The 13,718-nt window shown below is 51.9% G+C and overlaps 5 protein-coding genes across 5 annotated transcripts; 2 read left to right on the top strand and 3 right to left on the bottom strand.

Annotated features, from left to right (window-relative positions):
• Positions 1 to 1,026: 1,026 nt before the first annotated feature.
• Positions 1,027 to 2,062, bottom strand: BJX67DRAFT_320374 (putative short-chain dehydrogenase/reductase). Its single transcript, XM_071027324.1, has 2 exons — positions 1,173 to 2,062; positions 1,027 to 1,114 (listed from the first exon to the last, which is right to left on the bottom strand). The coding sequence occupies exons 1-2, from the start codon at positions 1,956 to 1,958 to the stop codon at positions 1,052 to 1,054; spliced, it is 849 nt and encodes a 282-aa protein (XP_070888701.1). The 5' UTR covers positions 1,959 to 2,062; the 3' UTR covers positions 1,027 to 1,051.
• Positions 2,063 to 4,849, bottom strand: BJX67DRAFT_391732 (glycoside hydrolase family 92 protein; the record flags this gene model as incomplete). Its single annotated transcript, XM_071034841.1, has 6 exons — positions 2,063 to 2,788; positions 2,839 to 3,522; positions 3,578 to 4,407; positions 4,461 to 4,570; positions 4,620 to 4,652; positions 4,717 to 4,849. The coding sequence occupies 6 exons, from the start codon at positions 4,847 to 4,849 to the stop codon at positions 2,167 to 2,169; spliced, it is 2,412 nt and encodes an 803-aa protein (XP_070888700.1). The 3' UTR covers positions 2,063 to 2,166.
• Positions 4,850 to 5,561: 712 nt separating this feature from the next.
• On the top strand, positions 5,562 to 6,836 carry BJX67DRAFT_320362 (uncharacterized protein). Its single transcript, XM_071027323.1, has one exon. It carries the CDS (start codon positions 5,684 to 5,686, stop codon positions 6,515 to 6,517), a length of 834 nt encoding a protein of 277 aa, XP_070888699.1. The 5' UTR covers positions 5,562 to 5,683; the 3' UTR covers positions 6,518 to 6,836.
• A 1,557-nt stretch (positions 6,837 to 8,393) lies between these two features.
• On the top strand, positions 8,394 to 9,380 carry BJX67DRAFT_320345 (uncharacterized protein). The gene is made up of 2 exons (XM_071027322.1): positions 8,394 to 8,520; positions 8,578 to 9,380. Exons 1-2 carry the CDS (start codon positions 8,463 to 8,465, stop codon positions 9,276 to 9,278), a joined length of 759 nt encoding a protein of 252 aa, XP_070888698.1. The 5' UTR covers positions 8,394 to 8,462; the 3' UTR covers positions 9,279 to 9,380.
• Positions 9,381 to 12,855, bottom strand: BJX67DRAFT_320342 (uncharacterized protein). The gene is made up of 5 exons (XM_071027321.1): positions 12,766 to 12,855; positions 12,443 to 12,713; positions 10,529 to 12,390; positions 10,021 to 10,473; positions 9,381 to 9,965 (listed from the first exon to the last, which is right to left on the bottom strand). The coding sequence occupies exons 2-5, from the start codon at positions 12,603 to 12,605 to the stop codon at positions 9,483 to 9,485; spliced, it is 2,961 nt and encodes a 986-aa protein (XP_070888697.1). The 5' UTR covers positions 12,606 to 12,713; positions 12,766 to 12,855; the 3' UTR covers positions 9,381 to 9,482.
• Positions 12,856 to 13,718: the final 863 nt, after the last annotated feature.

Raw genomic sequence — 13,718 nt, 5'->3', positions numbered from 1 at the left:
GACAATCTCTTCCATCCCCTGTTTTGAGTATGTACCACCCCCTTGTCCATCGAACAGCCATGTCTTACATGTTTTGCACCCCCTGCACAAGTTACTGTATTTTGCCTATCAGCCTTATTAATTCTTCTTTTACCCGTGTCTGATACCTTGGATGGACTCTCCAAAAAACCCTTTTTCTTCAAGGATTATTAGGATACCAAGTGTAATTCCTCCTGCTATTATATTAAAAAGGACCCCCCCCCAAGGTCCTAAAGGCAAAGGACGGCACGAACAAGATAGGTGTTAATACCGTGTCCGAAAACGGGCAGCGTAGAGGGGCTCGGTAGAACAATTGCCATCTTCGAAGAAGAGTGGAGGATCCCTGTGCGGCATCCGCTGAAACAGCTGGCGATGGCCAGGGGGAACGCTGGATGCGCAGGGTGAGGACCACCTCCACGCAATGCTGCCCAACCATGGAAGTTGGACCGGCGGAGGAACAGCAGGTTTGGGATGTGAAGGCGAAGGTGAAGGCGAGAGGGGGTGGTTTCGATGGATGAGGAGTTTATTATGCGTCGGCCTGAGCGTCTGGAGTTTATGTAGGGAAGTTTTCTGCGGATGAGAGGTACGACCCTTGATTATAGCCTGGCGCGTGAAGTTTCGCGTACAAAATCACCGGAACTTGGTTTCCTCGTTGTTGCCAGCTCGGTCTTGGTCAGATATCTCTCCCGTCGACGTTCTTGACTGGGTTGACGGTGTTGATACGTCTTCCTCGTTGTTGTCCTGCTTGCGAAGCCCATCGGCCCATGGGCTACGAGGGTCCGAATAGTTCGTGAAGGGCGGAGAAGTCCTTTTATTTTATTGGTGAGTTGCCTTAAAAGCGAAAGGCGCCTCCTGTTCCTCCACCTCACCGGCTTAACTATATAAACCGTAACCCTACTTCTGGGCCCAAAACAGCCCTCGTATTCCACTTCGCGAGTGATACGACAGACAGTCTATCAATTCTATCACCTCGCTACGTCTAACCAATTCCCACCTTTAAACAGAACTATCACAGCTATATCAACAAAGAGAATCACCGAATCGTAAACCCCCCATCAACCCGAATATCCGCCCCATTAATCATCGCACTCGAGTCCTTCATCATCATCACATCAGCTAAGCATCACCGGGGAAAACGTCTCAGAAAAACATACCTGACACAAAAACAACACCGCATCCGCAACCTCCTCCGGCAACGCCGCCCTGCCCACAGGGATCTTCTCAAACAGCGCCTCCTTGACCCCCTCCGCACCCCAGGCTTTCCTTCCCAACTCCGTCCACGCAACCGTCGGCGAGACCGAATTCGCCGTGATGCCCCTCCCACCCCACTCCGAGGCCATGCACCGCGTTAGGCCGAGCAATGCCGCCTTCGACGCGCAGTATGCGCTGTGTTGATGCAGGGCGACATGTGCGGCCTGAGAGGCGAGGTTGACGATTCGGCCGGGTGGTGGTGCTCCTTCCGTGCCGGTGCCTGCGGAGGATCTAGCGGCGAAGTACATGTTTGCAAAGGCCTGCGAGCAGAGCATGGGGCCGTAGACGTTTGTGGTGAGGTGTTTCAGAGTCTCCGACGGAGGGGTGAGTTCCATGTCGCTTAGCGAGACGTAGCCGGCCGTGTTGACGAGGATGGAAGGGAGGAGCGCTCCCGGGCCGCGGTTGGAGGCGGGGGCAACCATTTCCGCGTGGAGGGATGCGAACGCGGACGTCACGGAGTCTGGGGACGTGATGTCGCATTCGAAGGTGCGGATCTCATTTTCGTCCTTCTTCTTCCCCTCAGTGCCGTAGCCGTAACCCGCTTCGAGGAGCTCGTCGCGGCGGGAGGCTTCGAAGGGGGCGTAGAGGATGGCCAGGTGGGCGCCTTGCGCGCGGAGCTTTTTGCCGATGCAGGACCCCAAGCCGCCGAGGCCGCCGGGGAGGATGGCGAGTCTGCGGGCAAATGCCATCTCAGTGTTACGCGGAATATGCCTTTCCTATGTCAAAGAATTACGGTGAATGAAGTGAAGTTGGAGAGCCCGAGGGGCTGCTGGACTCGAGATTGAACCCCCACGTCAAACGTCGGGAGGCTCTTTACGCGTTCAGGAAAAGATATTCAGGTCCTGGATCCACCAAGTCGTCACTGACACGTCAACCCGTCACTCCCAATGCACCAACTCACTTCAACGGCCGTCTCGCTGGCCGTTCCACCACCGGGTCCAGCTCATAGTCCGACATACTCGGCGGCAGGTCCTCAATTCTCGTCCCCCAGTCACTCTCCTCGGGACCCAACTCGAGCTCCAGAGTCCCACCCTCAGCAAAGAAATCGTGGCCGATCCAGTTCTTTGTCCATGGTTTACCGTCACGTGTGGCACTCTGAATATAGATAGCCTCGTAGGACGGGTCAAAGTTGGTACTGCGAATGGTGGCAACCTTCCCAGTCGCGCTGTTTCGGATGCTCACTTCCTTGAAAAACGGTGCGATGATTAGGTAGACGTCCTGACCATGGACCGGAAACAGGCCGATCATGCTGAGCACGGCGAAGGAGCCCATCGCGCCGCTGTCGTCGTTCCCAGGGATACCTCCGACCGTGGTGTTGAACTGTGACGGAATATACGAGTGCGCGCGTTTAGCCGATAGCGCAGGGCGGCCGGCATAGTGGAATTGGAACACTGTCAAGAACGCCTGTTCGTCCCCGAGGTAGAGAATGCCAGAGTCGTGCAGGAACGACAGCCGGGAAGTGAATTCCTCAGCACCTCCGAGCGTCTTAATCAGCGCAGCCATGTCTTGAGGCACAAAACTACAACAGCCACGTTAGCTCGAGCTAGTATCGATTTAAAGGGAACGTACAATGTATAAAGCCAGCAGCTTCCCTCATATGTTTCGTGCCCATCCTCGTTCAGGTAGCATGACGTGAATTCCAAGAGCGGGCTGCAGAATATGGGATCTTGATAAGCCCAGCTGCCGTCGGCATTGCGAGGCTGGAGAAACCCCGTGAAGTTAGTATCCACGCTGTTGATTGACGAAGTTTGATCTTTCTTGTAGAGATTTCGCCAATTGCGCGAACGTTCAAGATATTTATCGCGATCATCTGTATGGCCCATTCGCCCTGCCATCTGCGCGATACAGAAATCGTTGTATGCGTATTCGACAGTTCTGGAGACGCTGCGAGTCCGGAGGCCCTCAGTACCGGGATCGATATCGTGGATAGGAATGTATCCAAGTGTCTTCCAGCTCTGGAGCCCACCACGACCTTCGACATTCCAATTTTGTGGCTCGATCTCGGCGTCTTTCACAACGGCCTCATAGGCCGTGTCCCAGTCGACGCCTGCGACATCTTTCAAATAGGCTTCGGAGATAAGAACATCGGCGTTCGAGCCACCCTGGGTCCACCCTTTGCAAAGGGACATGCGGCAGTCCGGCAAGTATCCCTCCTGGCGGTAGATATCCACCAGGCTCCGCAACATGCGGGACTGGGAGAGTGGATCAATCAACGTCAAAAGCTGATGGACTCCGCGGAACGAATCCCAGATACTGTGGGCCGATAAGTACTTGGTGAGGAATGATTTATGAGGGAAGGTGCTCTCACCAATAGAAGCTATCATAGTACGGCTCGTCACTATCCCACAGCGGATTCTCGCCAGTATAATCCTGAGGGCTGATCATAGTACGATAGACGCCACTCCAGAAAACCGTCTGGAGATCGGAGGACACTCCATCTGCGTCAACTTTGATGACGTCCATTTTGTTTCTCCAGGCTGTTTCTGCAGCAGTCACAGTGCCGTCAAAATCATAGTCCGGCTGTTCTCTTTCCGCGTTCGAACAAGCTTGTTCAACGCTGATGAAACTGACGCCGACTCTCGCGGTAAGCACTTCACTAGCCTCCATTGAATCAAATCTAACAAATGTCCCGGCGGAGAATTTATTTGCAGGGTGGGATGAATTTGCCGCGATCGAAACACTGTTCTTACCCACGGCTACAGCTGTGTTTGTCCATGAGCCTGTATCGCGAATTTTAGCACCCTGAAAATCTGCACAGAAGTAGCTGTCATATGTCCCAATCCCGAAGCTGGGATTGAAGTTTCCGCTTCCCGTCAAGCGGCCAGTATCTGGGTCGACAGTAGCACTCCCCCTGTTCCTGGATTGCGGAAGATCTAGAATATCGACGAGAACCACTGGGTTTAGCGACCCAGGAGTCGCATCGGGGAAGCTGAACCGATACAAGGCCGAATGATTTGTCACCGTCATTTCAGCATGCACGCTGTTGGCAAGGGAGATACCAAAATACCCCGGCCGTGCTTTAGGGGAATCCCGGCGCCATTCAACGGCCCTGTCTGAGGATCTCCAGCTGCAGCTCGAGAGATGGTCATCGGGGCAGCTTGGGTGGACAAATATCGGGAAGTTGCCCATTGAAGTCGCCTACATACACCATCAGAATCATAATTCGCAGTCCGTGGCAGCGGGTAACATACGCCTCCCGTTCCAGAATCATGCATGTGTGAGAAACCCGTTACATGGGAAGTGTCAGAAGCGAACCCGCCCTGGTTCTCACCCTCTGTATCCGCAACCGCCTTGACCATACCTTGGACGCGATTAGTATTCGCATTATGCTTAAGAAAGAGACCAAATACCAAAAGGTAATGTTGCTCCCGCAAAAGAATGCCCTGCAACCCCGTTAGACATCTTGCTGTCATAAACACCCGCACCCTTCCAAAGTCGGCTCTATACCTCCATTTGCGGTACCGATGAAGGGATCGATAAATTCCAGAACATCGAATCCGTCCCCTTGGCCGTGTGTGAAAGGAGCATGCAGGAGAAAAGCCGCCGCCACCGCGGCCTGCCGGAGGTAAACGCGCAACATGCCGCGCATTCACGTCGTGATATATTATGAGCTAGACCAACCGACTTTTCACAGCTGGAAGGACTGCTTCCTGTCGCCGACTGCGCGTGTTGATTGTTGGAAATATCGCGAGGGGAAACAGAAATCACCCGAGGGAACTGGAATCCCCTTCCCCTTCACTTGCATGTTACATCGCAGCAAATCATGGGGGGGATCGTCCGTTTGGGCACAACGATCTGGAGGAAACACAGAAACATTCCCCCATTGGCTGAAAAATTGATGATCGACAGGGCGATCTCCCTAAAGAAGTCTGGTGCAAATACACATCCCAATAGCGCCAAGCCACCGATCGATGACCTGGGAGGCGAGAACATTTGTCAACACAAATCTCGCCCATTGAAGGCAAAGTCTTTCAGCTCATGGGGCACTCGAGAGCGAGTCACAACATCAGCTTCGTCTTTTGTTGTCAACCTGTGAACGATTGTTGGTGATGATGAATTCATCCTCTCAATCTCTAAGTATTGGCCAGCACTATTGCTTTGCCACCTCCAATATTGCTTTCACTTTGCTTTATTTACTCATTCACTATTTCCTAACATGGTTGATATAAAGGTCTACTACGGGCTTTCTTGCAGGTATAAATCTTGTGAGATAGACCTGAGCAACTCAGGTTCTTTTCTGCCCCCATCCCACTGATTGTTTACCTCCGCACTTAGTCATCTTCAATCTCCCCACGGCTGATCATCCGTTGGTGCCTAGCTTATGCACTAGTCCGTATATAGTTTAGCGGTCAGCTGACGGGCCCTGTCCGACCTGCAACATCCATCTGCCAGAGTTGATGGATCGTCCGACACCATGTCAGAGCCTCTTTGGAATCCCGCTGAGTATGGGCCGGAGATAAGATTCAAATCTTGTCTCGTATTCGAGAACATCGGCATCCCCTATGTCATCTGGTTTGAAGATGCTCTGGTCCAGTATGGGGTTCCCACGGTAGTCTTTGATTTATATGTCCTTGTCTTAGACCTTGATACCGCTGCCGACGCGCTTATCAAAGCTGGATGGATTGTTGATACCCAAAGCCTCCATCGGATTGGGGATTCAGTCGTCGAAATTCCGCAAACACCGCTGATCTCCCCCGACCAGAAGACAAAGACGGTCCTTCTCCTCGCTTCGAACTGGAAGTTCCCACTCGCCGCTGACTCACCTCTCGACAGGGTGCCTGTGAACGACCATTCCCCCTCAAAGGTGTCGTTCCCTCGGTTGTCAGGATTACTCGATGCTCTGATTGAAAGCTGGTTGGTTGGTCCCACTGAGGACGCCACATTATTGGTCCACCTGGCATGTTATTTTAACTATCTGTACGGATACGTGCCGGCACTTAAGGAGCGGTCGTTTGCCGACCAGATGAAATATGAGCATCGCCAATTCCATTTTGATGTGCTTGCGGGGATGGCTTCATCAACTTTCCCTTTTAGAAACCACCAACGTGGCATTAGAGAGGCGCTTTTGCAGGGTCGGTATCAGTTACAGGAATGCTCGGCGCCTCGCGATGCTGAAGCCCTCTTTGGTGGCTGGGGAAAAATCCGCCTCCCAGACCCAGTTAAAGACGAATCAGTGGAGGGGCCGGGGAAGGAACATAGGGGTAAAGAAAGGAAGGTGCCAATGCGACAGGAATTCCCCTCGAAATAATATCACGGCGTAACTGATTGAAAATCACTAGAATACGACTAGTAGGAGGGAGGGCAGCGGGTAGTTTGGCGCTCCTGTAGCGCTCCTGTCGTAGATTGAATTCAGTTCAATCTAGTATCCCAGCGGTTAACAGCATGTAAAAGGGATGTCTGTTGTCTGGACGTCTTCAGCGGTTCAGCTGCTCTTGTTTCAAGTCAACCCCAGGCTGCCTCCCATCAGGCACCTTTCATTATCTGTGTCGAGGGCTCTGATTGGCCGGCGAGGCGACGAGAGGTCGCACAGGAAATGCAACGGTCTCACCTGCAGGAGTCAACACTATGAGTATCTAAATTTGCTTCGTCTTCATCCACGAGTACCCACCACATTGCAAGATCTCTTCAAACAAGAACAACAACGAAAAGGAAGCAGATATGCCAAGAAAGTATACAGCTACGTCACTTGGCTGACCAACTTCTTGAATATCGTCGGCACATGTACACCGCCCCGGGTCCCATATTCCATTACGGCTCCTCGTCGCCTCGGACTCAGTTTACCCGAGCGACCTTTTTTAGTAGCATTAATTCAGACTACGATTGCTTGGGAATAGTGTCTGAAACCCAGGAGGTACCAACCGCTCAAGTTACCATCAGTCGGTAAAATGGAGTTCTCGATATCGTCTGTCGAAACCAAGGATGTGGATTTGCTCCTACGAAGAGTCGAACACCCTGCGCACCGAGACAACCCGCTCCATCGCTTGATGTTCCCGCAGTCAAATGGACAACAGCACAGAGAGGATGAAATTAGGTGGATGATAGATGGAATTCTCGAGACTGTTCATCGAGAGGATGAAACTCTATACAAGGCATGCGGAGGAGATGGATTGCCTGTCGGATTGATAGGCTGGACTACCAGCCCAGGTGCTTTCGCAAAGGGAATGGACGATGGAAATCGCGCCAAAAAGGGCACGGCAGTAAGGTCTGAAGCAGAGCAGGGGAGAACGGCGAAGAGCGGGAGCCACTGGTGTCCCCCTTCTTTAGATGTGGCTGCATGGCTTAGTGTCTCAAAGCGGCTTAGAGAAGAGAGACAGAGAGTTCTTTGGAATCGCCAAAGCAATGCGATATGCCGTAGGTTGACAGTTAACATAAATTTGCTGACCGCTTGCTCACGTCTCATAGGGATCACTTTCATGGCAGTGGATCCGGATTATCAGCGACAAGGCGTCGGATCCATGCTCATGGAGTTATTTTGTCAGTATGTGGACGAACATGCCCTAGACGCATATGTCCTGTCCTCTCCAGCTGGTGTTCGGTTATACTCCAAGTTCGGCTTCAGAGCAGTTGGCGGCGTGGAAACAAAGCAGGGCAACTTTACCAGTATGTTGAGGACTTCGAGCTTTATTCTCAGGGAACAGGAGACATTTACATTGTGATGAGTCCAAGCAAGCAGAGTTTCCGGCAGGTTGCGAGATTTCCTTATTCATGCCATGGTTATGGAAAGGTTTCAATGTGGCAAATAATAGCTATTGTTGGCATTATCAAATCAGGAACGAATGGGCAAAGTCTTCGTTACACGCAGTGGTCCCTCAAGCCATGCAGCTTCCAGTTGCTGACAACCTCAGGAGAAACCATGGTTCCTCGAGGTGTTTTCCCGCCGAGGACCTCCAGTAGTATTCTCTTCAGTGGACATTGTAAGGACCAAAAACCCAGAGAGCTTCAATGAGCTCTAAGTCCTTTACCGATACCCATCCTGCACTTCATGTCAACAACTTGCGACCAAATACTGTCCAGGGACTGGCGTTCGCCTTGACCATTGGATGGAACATTGATAATCCGAATTTTCAGTCATGTGTCAGGTCCGTGCACATTGTGAGAGGGGTCCGTCTTCTCTCTTCGGCAGATATACCTGATTCATCTGCCAACTTCCTTCTGATTGAACTAAACCCTCTATCACACTATAAGCTCTTAGAATGCCTGCGCCACCTCAGGCAGAAATCATTGATGGTGTTAAGACATTCATCCCACTTGGTACTGATTTTTAACCCCCTACCAGTATGTAAACAGCACGACTGATAAGTGTCTCAGAGAACAATCCTGATGTCTTGAAACTTCTTTGTGAGAATCTCCAGATCTCGCGGGACCTCCAGTTTCATGACATTATCTCAACTTCTCCGGAATTCCTTCAAGAGTGCTCTTTCCGACCCTGTCACGCCCTTATTCTCCTCGCGGACCAGCCTATATATCAAGCTGCACGCTCAGCGGTCCAGCTAACCATACCCGAATATGAAGGCTTAGGTCCCAATGAACCCATTATATGGACGAAACAGACTATTGGCCATGCTTGTGGGCTGATGGCTCTCCTGCACGTAGTCTTCAACCTAGAGGGTGGTCGATATGCGCCACCCGGCACCGCAATAGACACCATCCGTCAACAAGCTATTCCTCTCGGACCCACAGAGCGAGCGCAGTTGCTGTATGACTCCAGGTTTCTTGAAGAGGCGCACATGGATGCGGCATCACGCGGATCGTCAAATGTCCCCTCACCACGAGATGATAATCACCACCATTTCTTGGCCTTCGTCCAGAAGGACAGGAAAGTCTGGGAGTTGAATGGAGGGATGAATGGACCTTTATCCCGAGGGGTGCTCGGTGAAGGGGAGGATCTGTTAAGTGAGCGAGGGCTGGAGCTCACTACTAAAGACTTCTTGATTGCTGCTGAACGAACTGGATGCAATGAGATGAGTATCGTCGCGGTCACGGGGGTTGACGCTGCGGCACAAGGTTGACCATAAGAAACATAGCTTCGAGAGGCTGGCGGTTTCATTATCATAATTAATTGGGGATAGTGGGTACATTTAGGACCCAACTGTCTAGATTTGCTTGCGGCATCATCCTGAGGAATCTGTGCCACAAAGAGAGCAATCCGCAGATCCAATTGCTAGTCACTACAAGGTATAGTCCCTCTCTCCACACAAGTAGACCATTTGGGTTCACTGTTCGTGATAGTAAATCAGGGTGAGAACGATAGCCCCAAGAGCCAGTATCCAACAGCTCGGCGCAAAGGCGTCTGAGATGCTCCCACTTCCGTGCGTCTCAGTCCAAGCTACAGCAAATATTAGAGATCCCAGCCCAATAACTCCTTCGATCGCTGCAATTTTGGCCCAAGATAGGGTCTCAATGAAGGCAAGGCACCATCCTTCACGTAGGTGCTCATTGGGGCCCAAGGAGAGGAAGCTGCCCCGTTTCGGAACAATATCGTGGTGGAACATTTTTGAGCCTGCGTGATCCGGGTTCTCGAGGAAGTGTATTAGGGCTTCTCGGGGAATAGGCGGGTCGACGTGCGCGGGGCGAGGGGAGTATTCGTAATCGACAGCGAGTTTACAACCTGTCTCGCATGACGCGCGGCCACATTGAGGCCAGTCCTCTTCTGCTTTGCGATTGAGCGCTATCTTGTCACTGTGGTAGATGTAGAACTGGAATCAAATAATTAGATCCTGCATCTCGATCCTGACCTGCGTTGCCACTCACCTGTTTCCATTCTATGTGTGAAAGGCTGCGCAGTCGTATCCATTTCCAACGTCTGCGAGCTGTATTGTAGGCTTGATACATGCTTCGGTAGAGTTGTTCGTCTGTTGTGACATTTTGGATATCCAAGTGGATCAGTCGGTCTTTCCTTCTATATGAAGGTATCCCAAGGAGAAGGTATTTTGGGTCAACAGATCTTGGCTGACTGGTATTGCCAGACTGTGGAAGGGTATGCGGCGTTGTTCGAGTGGGGGACTTCCTACCCGGTCCATACACGTTGCGAAACAGCATAGCTATCGCCTGCGAAAATTTGGCAACTAGTGTTGACTTTGGTGTGATCACAGATGCTGACCTGCTCTCACTTGTCTGAGCTTGGTTTAGCTGCTGAACCCAGTCACTCGCTGCACCGGGAAACATCTCTTTAACCGTCTCAGTGAATGTCCGTTGGCAATGTTGCTGTATGACGAATTAGTAAAATCGCGATTACAGAACGTCTTTCCAGATGGCTCACGCATGTCCATGTCAGCCGTCCATAGCCACGGGGGATCTGTCGTCGAAACAGACGATCCAGAAGCGTCTCCAGAGATATCCGTATTAGGTAGGTTGCCGATGGCCAGTGGAACTTCTTGGTGGAGCGGAGCTTGATGAGCTTTATACGATGGCTGACCAATTCCAATGATGAGTTTACGATCAATTGGGCGCCTATAAGTGCCATGGAACTTTGAGCGAGCTCGCCTGCAGGTACAGGGGCGTTTGGATTAGTATGAGGAAGAGAACTTGCCTCATTACCCAGCCTTGAAGCCAGGATCACGCACAGCGAACTCGGGTCAATGGACTCCCCTTTGGATTGGAGATACGTTGTCATTTTCACACTCCAGTGTGTCTCCACGAAATCCCATAGCGGGATACCGAGCGCTTTGTACTCATTTGCAAAGCGGTTTACGAGGGTTCTGAGGTCGATCAAAAGCAGACGTTCCTCGTCGTGGATTTCCAGAGAATCATCCTTACTGAACGGTTGCAGGTCCAAAGTTGAGTCCTCGCGACAGCAGGTATGAGTTAGTCCGAGACAATCAAATGTGAGGAGCCTTAGCACCGATCGTACGACGTGTGATGAGGATGGTATTGCGTCCGTCAGTATAATCTCATAGACTCCACTGATCAGATCATACTTGTAAGCTTTCTCCGTGATGTCTTCGCTAGATGACAGTAGCTCAATTGTTCGGCGTATGTGGCGTAGAGCCACGACGAGTGGAGTACAGCCATTGATGGAGCAATGACAAATGCAACTGTCGGACACAGAGGATCTGAAAGCGGTTCCCACAAGCGAGAGGGATGAATCCTCGAGACGGGAGATGGCTTTGTGTACAGCATCGAGAGCTTCCTCAATGGTTTTGCTGACACGGCGTTGCTCGTAGCACATTGCGGTAAATTTGTGCATGAGATTGAGGCAGAGATGATGGCACACCGAGGTCGAATTACTTGACACAACTTTTTCGACATCCGCGCCGCGATGAATCAACCATTCTGCCCTGTCTAATGAGCTTTGCAAAGGGCGCCCAACATCCCAGACAACCAGAGGAGTGTGGCCGAACTCATCAGGAACGTCAATATCACGGAATCCCGCTCCCCATAAGCCCTCCATATGAAGAGGGCTTAATCCAGGTGCGTGGAACACTGACTGCACATGTGTTATTCCCTGATGATATGAACCAATGTCAAATCCATGCTGCGTGAATAGACTGCACAATGCCAACAAGCTGATGTCTGGCAGGGACCGGGGCGATAATCCAAGCGGCTTCACTTCCTCGGGTGGCAGGACTTCAAACGCGAGATCACGTAGATATTGCCGTCGTTTTACAAGCTCCCTAATGAGCAAGCGACTCATTGTGCCTACACCAGATACAGAGATGATTGAGGATGTAACGGGTGTGCCAAGCTCGAGTAATGATGCAACGGATTCGACGGAGTCAAGCCGCGCGGCCTGAGCTGTGACAAGGATCATCAGGGCCGGTTTTGATTTCAGATCAGGCCAGGCTTTTAGCAAACGCGCAAGTTTCAACGGGCTGCCTGCCACGCTATACAATAATGCGCCTTTGAGGTTGTCAGATACCTTGAACGGGCGGTTCTGTTTAAATCCTGATTTCCGCGCGGTCTGGTTGTTTGTCTGGAACGCTTTGAGATCGCTCTGGATCGTAGCCACAAGGTCCGGTAGTCTCGCGAGCTCGTGCGATTGCAGCCGGGCTCCAACATCTACCCGACAGGTTTTGTGCACGTTTCCGGCTGGATATGAGGACGCACTAGACTCCCAGTCCCCTCCCGCAATCGACTGAGATGTTGAATCGAGTGCGCTTAAAATTTCGTGAATCGGACAACCTGCTGCCTGGTAAGATGAAATGATCTTGACGATCAGAATGCTCTGGCGTACCTTCTGCATGGGGGAACAATAGGAGCTTTACGCTCTCTGGCATCGAGAGCGTTCGTGCAACCACGCCACACGATGCGTGCGTACTGCAGATAATCTTCACGATATCGCCAATCCTCTCCCCGCGACCGCGACGTAGTAAAATGGCCAATGGATGGTTACCCATATCGCCGCTAGAAGCATCCGCTCCAGAGCCAGCATCACTAAGGAACTGAACCAGGTGGAACTGATGCAATGACTCGGCAGCGGTGACTGGTGCGATTGAGCAGGCAATCTGATATGCATCAGTAAGTCGGGAAGTTCACATTCGAAAAGATACAACGTACACTGAGTAAAGTTCTTCCATCGAATTGCTCGTCAGATGGCGTCGACTCCGATCTCAAAAAAGCCTGCCGTAACTGTTCTATGATTTTGGCCGAAAAGGAGGCGACTTCGGCGTTGGTGGCTCCCCATGGTGGCATACGTTCGAGAACGCCAAACGCACCAGATCCATTGGGAACAAGGCGCTGGATACGGAGGTATCCCGAGGCTAAGGAAGCCCGAAGGGACACCTTATGCCAGTTGATGCGCATTTGCATTACCGTGTCATCTCGATCTTCCGGTCCCTCATAAAACACACAAGTTGGCACATGTTCGGGAGAACGGGCGCCGTGGAGCGCATACGGGCGCATGGGGCAGACGCAGGCCACCGGAAATCCGCTTCCCTCGTCGACGGCCAGAGAACTACCGTGGCTGCCATCATCAGGGCACCTAATAACGCTGGCATCGGTCTCGCCAGTCGAAATGCTGGTGTGTTGTATATGCGGATCCTTTTCGTCTAACATGTTCCGCAGCCCCGATGACCGACGAGGGAAGTATTGCAGTTCAAGTTTGGGCGGATGAGTGGTGGGATGATAGTTTGCTGATGAGGAGAATCAGGCGGGGGGGCGTGGTCAGCGGCAAGGACATTGCGCCTCGAGGCAAGGCTCTCAAGGCTCACAGCCATGTCTTCGAAGCGCGGGGAACTTGCATACACGCGACCAATAAGCGAAATAGGAACAGTTCCGCGAGCTTATCAACAATGTCACGGTGGAATTGAAGCTCGCGATGGGTGCTGTGTGATTGGTTTTGCGTTTGAACGCATCGCCGATGGGGCTGGCCGGACCCTCATTGTAAAGGAAGCGGCGCAGATCGCTCGTTCCTCGCACATCAGGCCGTGGTTAGCAGGCCCGCAACACACCTACCCTCCGGACAGCGTCGCGCCTCAGGTTTCTCATTCAAGCGAACTGAACTCTCCGTG

This window comes from Aspergillus lucknowensis (assembly GCF_044049455.1).
Source record: "Aspergillus lucknowensis strain CBS 449.75 chromosome Unknown BJX67scaffold_8, whole genome shotgun sequence".
Lineage (NCBI taxonomy): Eukaryota > Fungi > Ascomycota > Eurotiomycetes > Eurotiales > Aspergillaceae > Aspergillus > Aspergillus lucknowensis.
This window is presented reverse-complemented; position numbering and strand designations above follow the sequence as displayed.

Bases quoted from the DNA above. Each gene is read 5' to 3' on its own strand.
- BJX67DRAFT_320374 (XM_071027324.1), bottom strand. From the start codon at position 1,958: ATGGCATTTGCCCGCAGACTCGCCATCCTCCCCGGCGGCCTCGGCGGC. The intron at 1,115-1,172 runs GTATGTTTTTCT...ATGATGATGAAG, and splicing joins CGGTGTTGTTTTTGTGTCAG to GACTCGAGTGCGATGATTAA.
- BJX67DRAFT_320362 (XM_071027323.1), top strand. From the start codon at position 5,684: ATGTCAGAGCCTCTTTGGAATCCCGCTGAGTATGGGCCGGAGATAAGA.
- BJX67DRAFT_320345 (XM_071027322.1), top strand. From the start codon at position 8,463: ATGCCTGCGCCACCTCAGGCAGAAATCATTGATGGTGTTAAGACATTC. The intron at 8,521-8,577 runs GTACTGATTTTT...TAAGTGTCTCAG, and splicing joins TAAGACATTCATCCCACTTG to AGAACAATCCTGATGTCTTG.
- BJX67DRAFT_320342 (XM_071027321.1), bottom strand. From the start codon at position 12,605: ATGGGTAACCATCCATTGGCCATTTTACTACGTCGCGGTCGCGGGGAG. The intron at 10,474-10,528 runs GTGAGCCATCTG...TTCGTCATACAG, and splicing joins GACGGCTGACATGGACATGC to CAACATTGCCAACGGACATT. The intron at 9,966-10,020 runs GTGAGTGGCAAC...ATTTGATTCCAG, and splicing joins CACACATAGAATGGAAACAG to TTCTACATCTACCACAGTGA.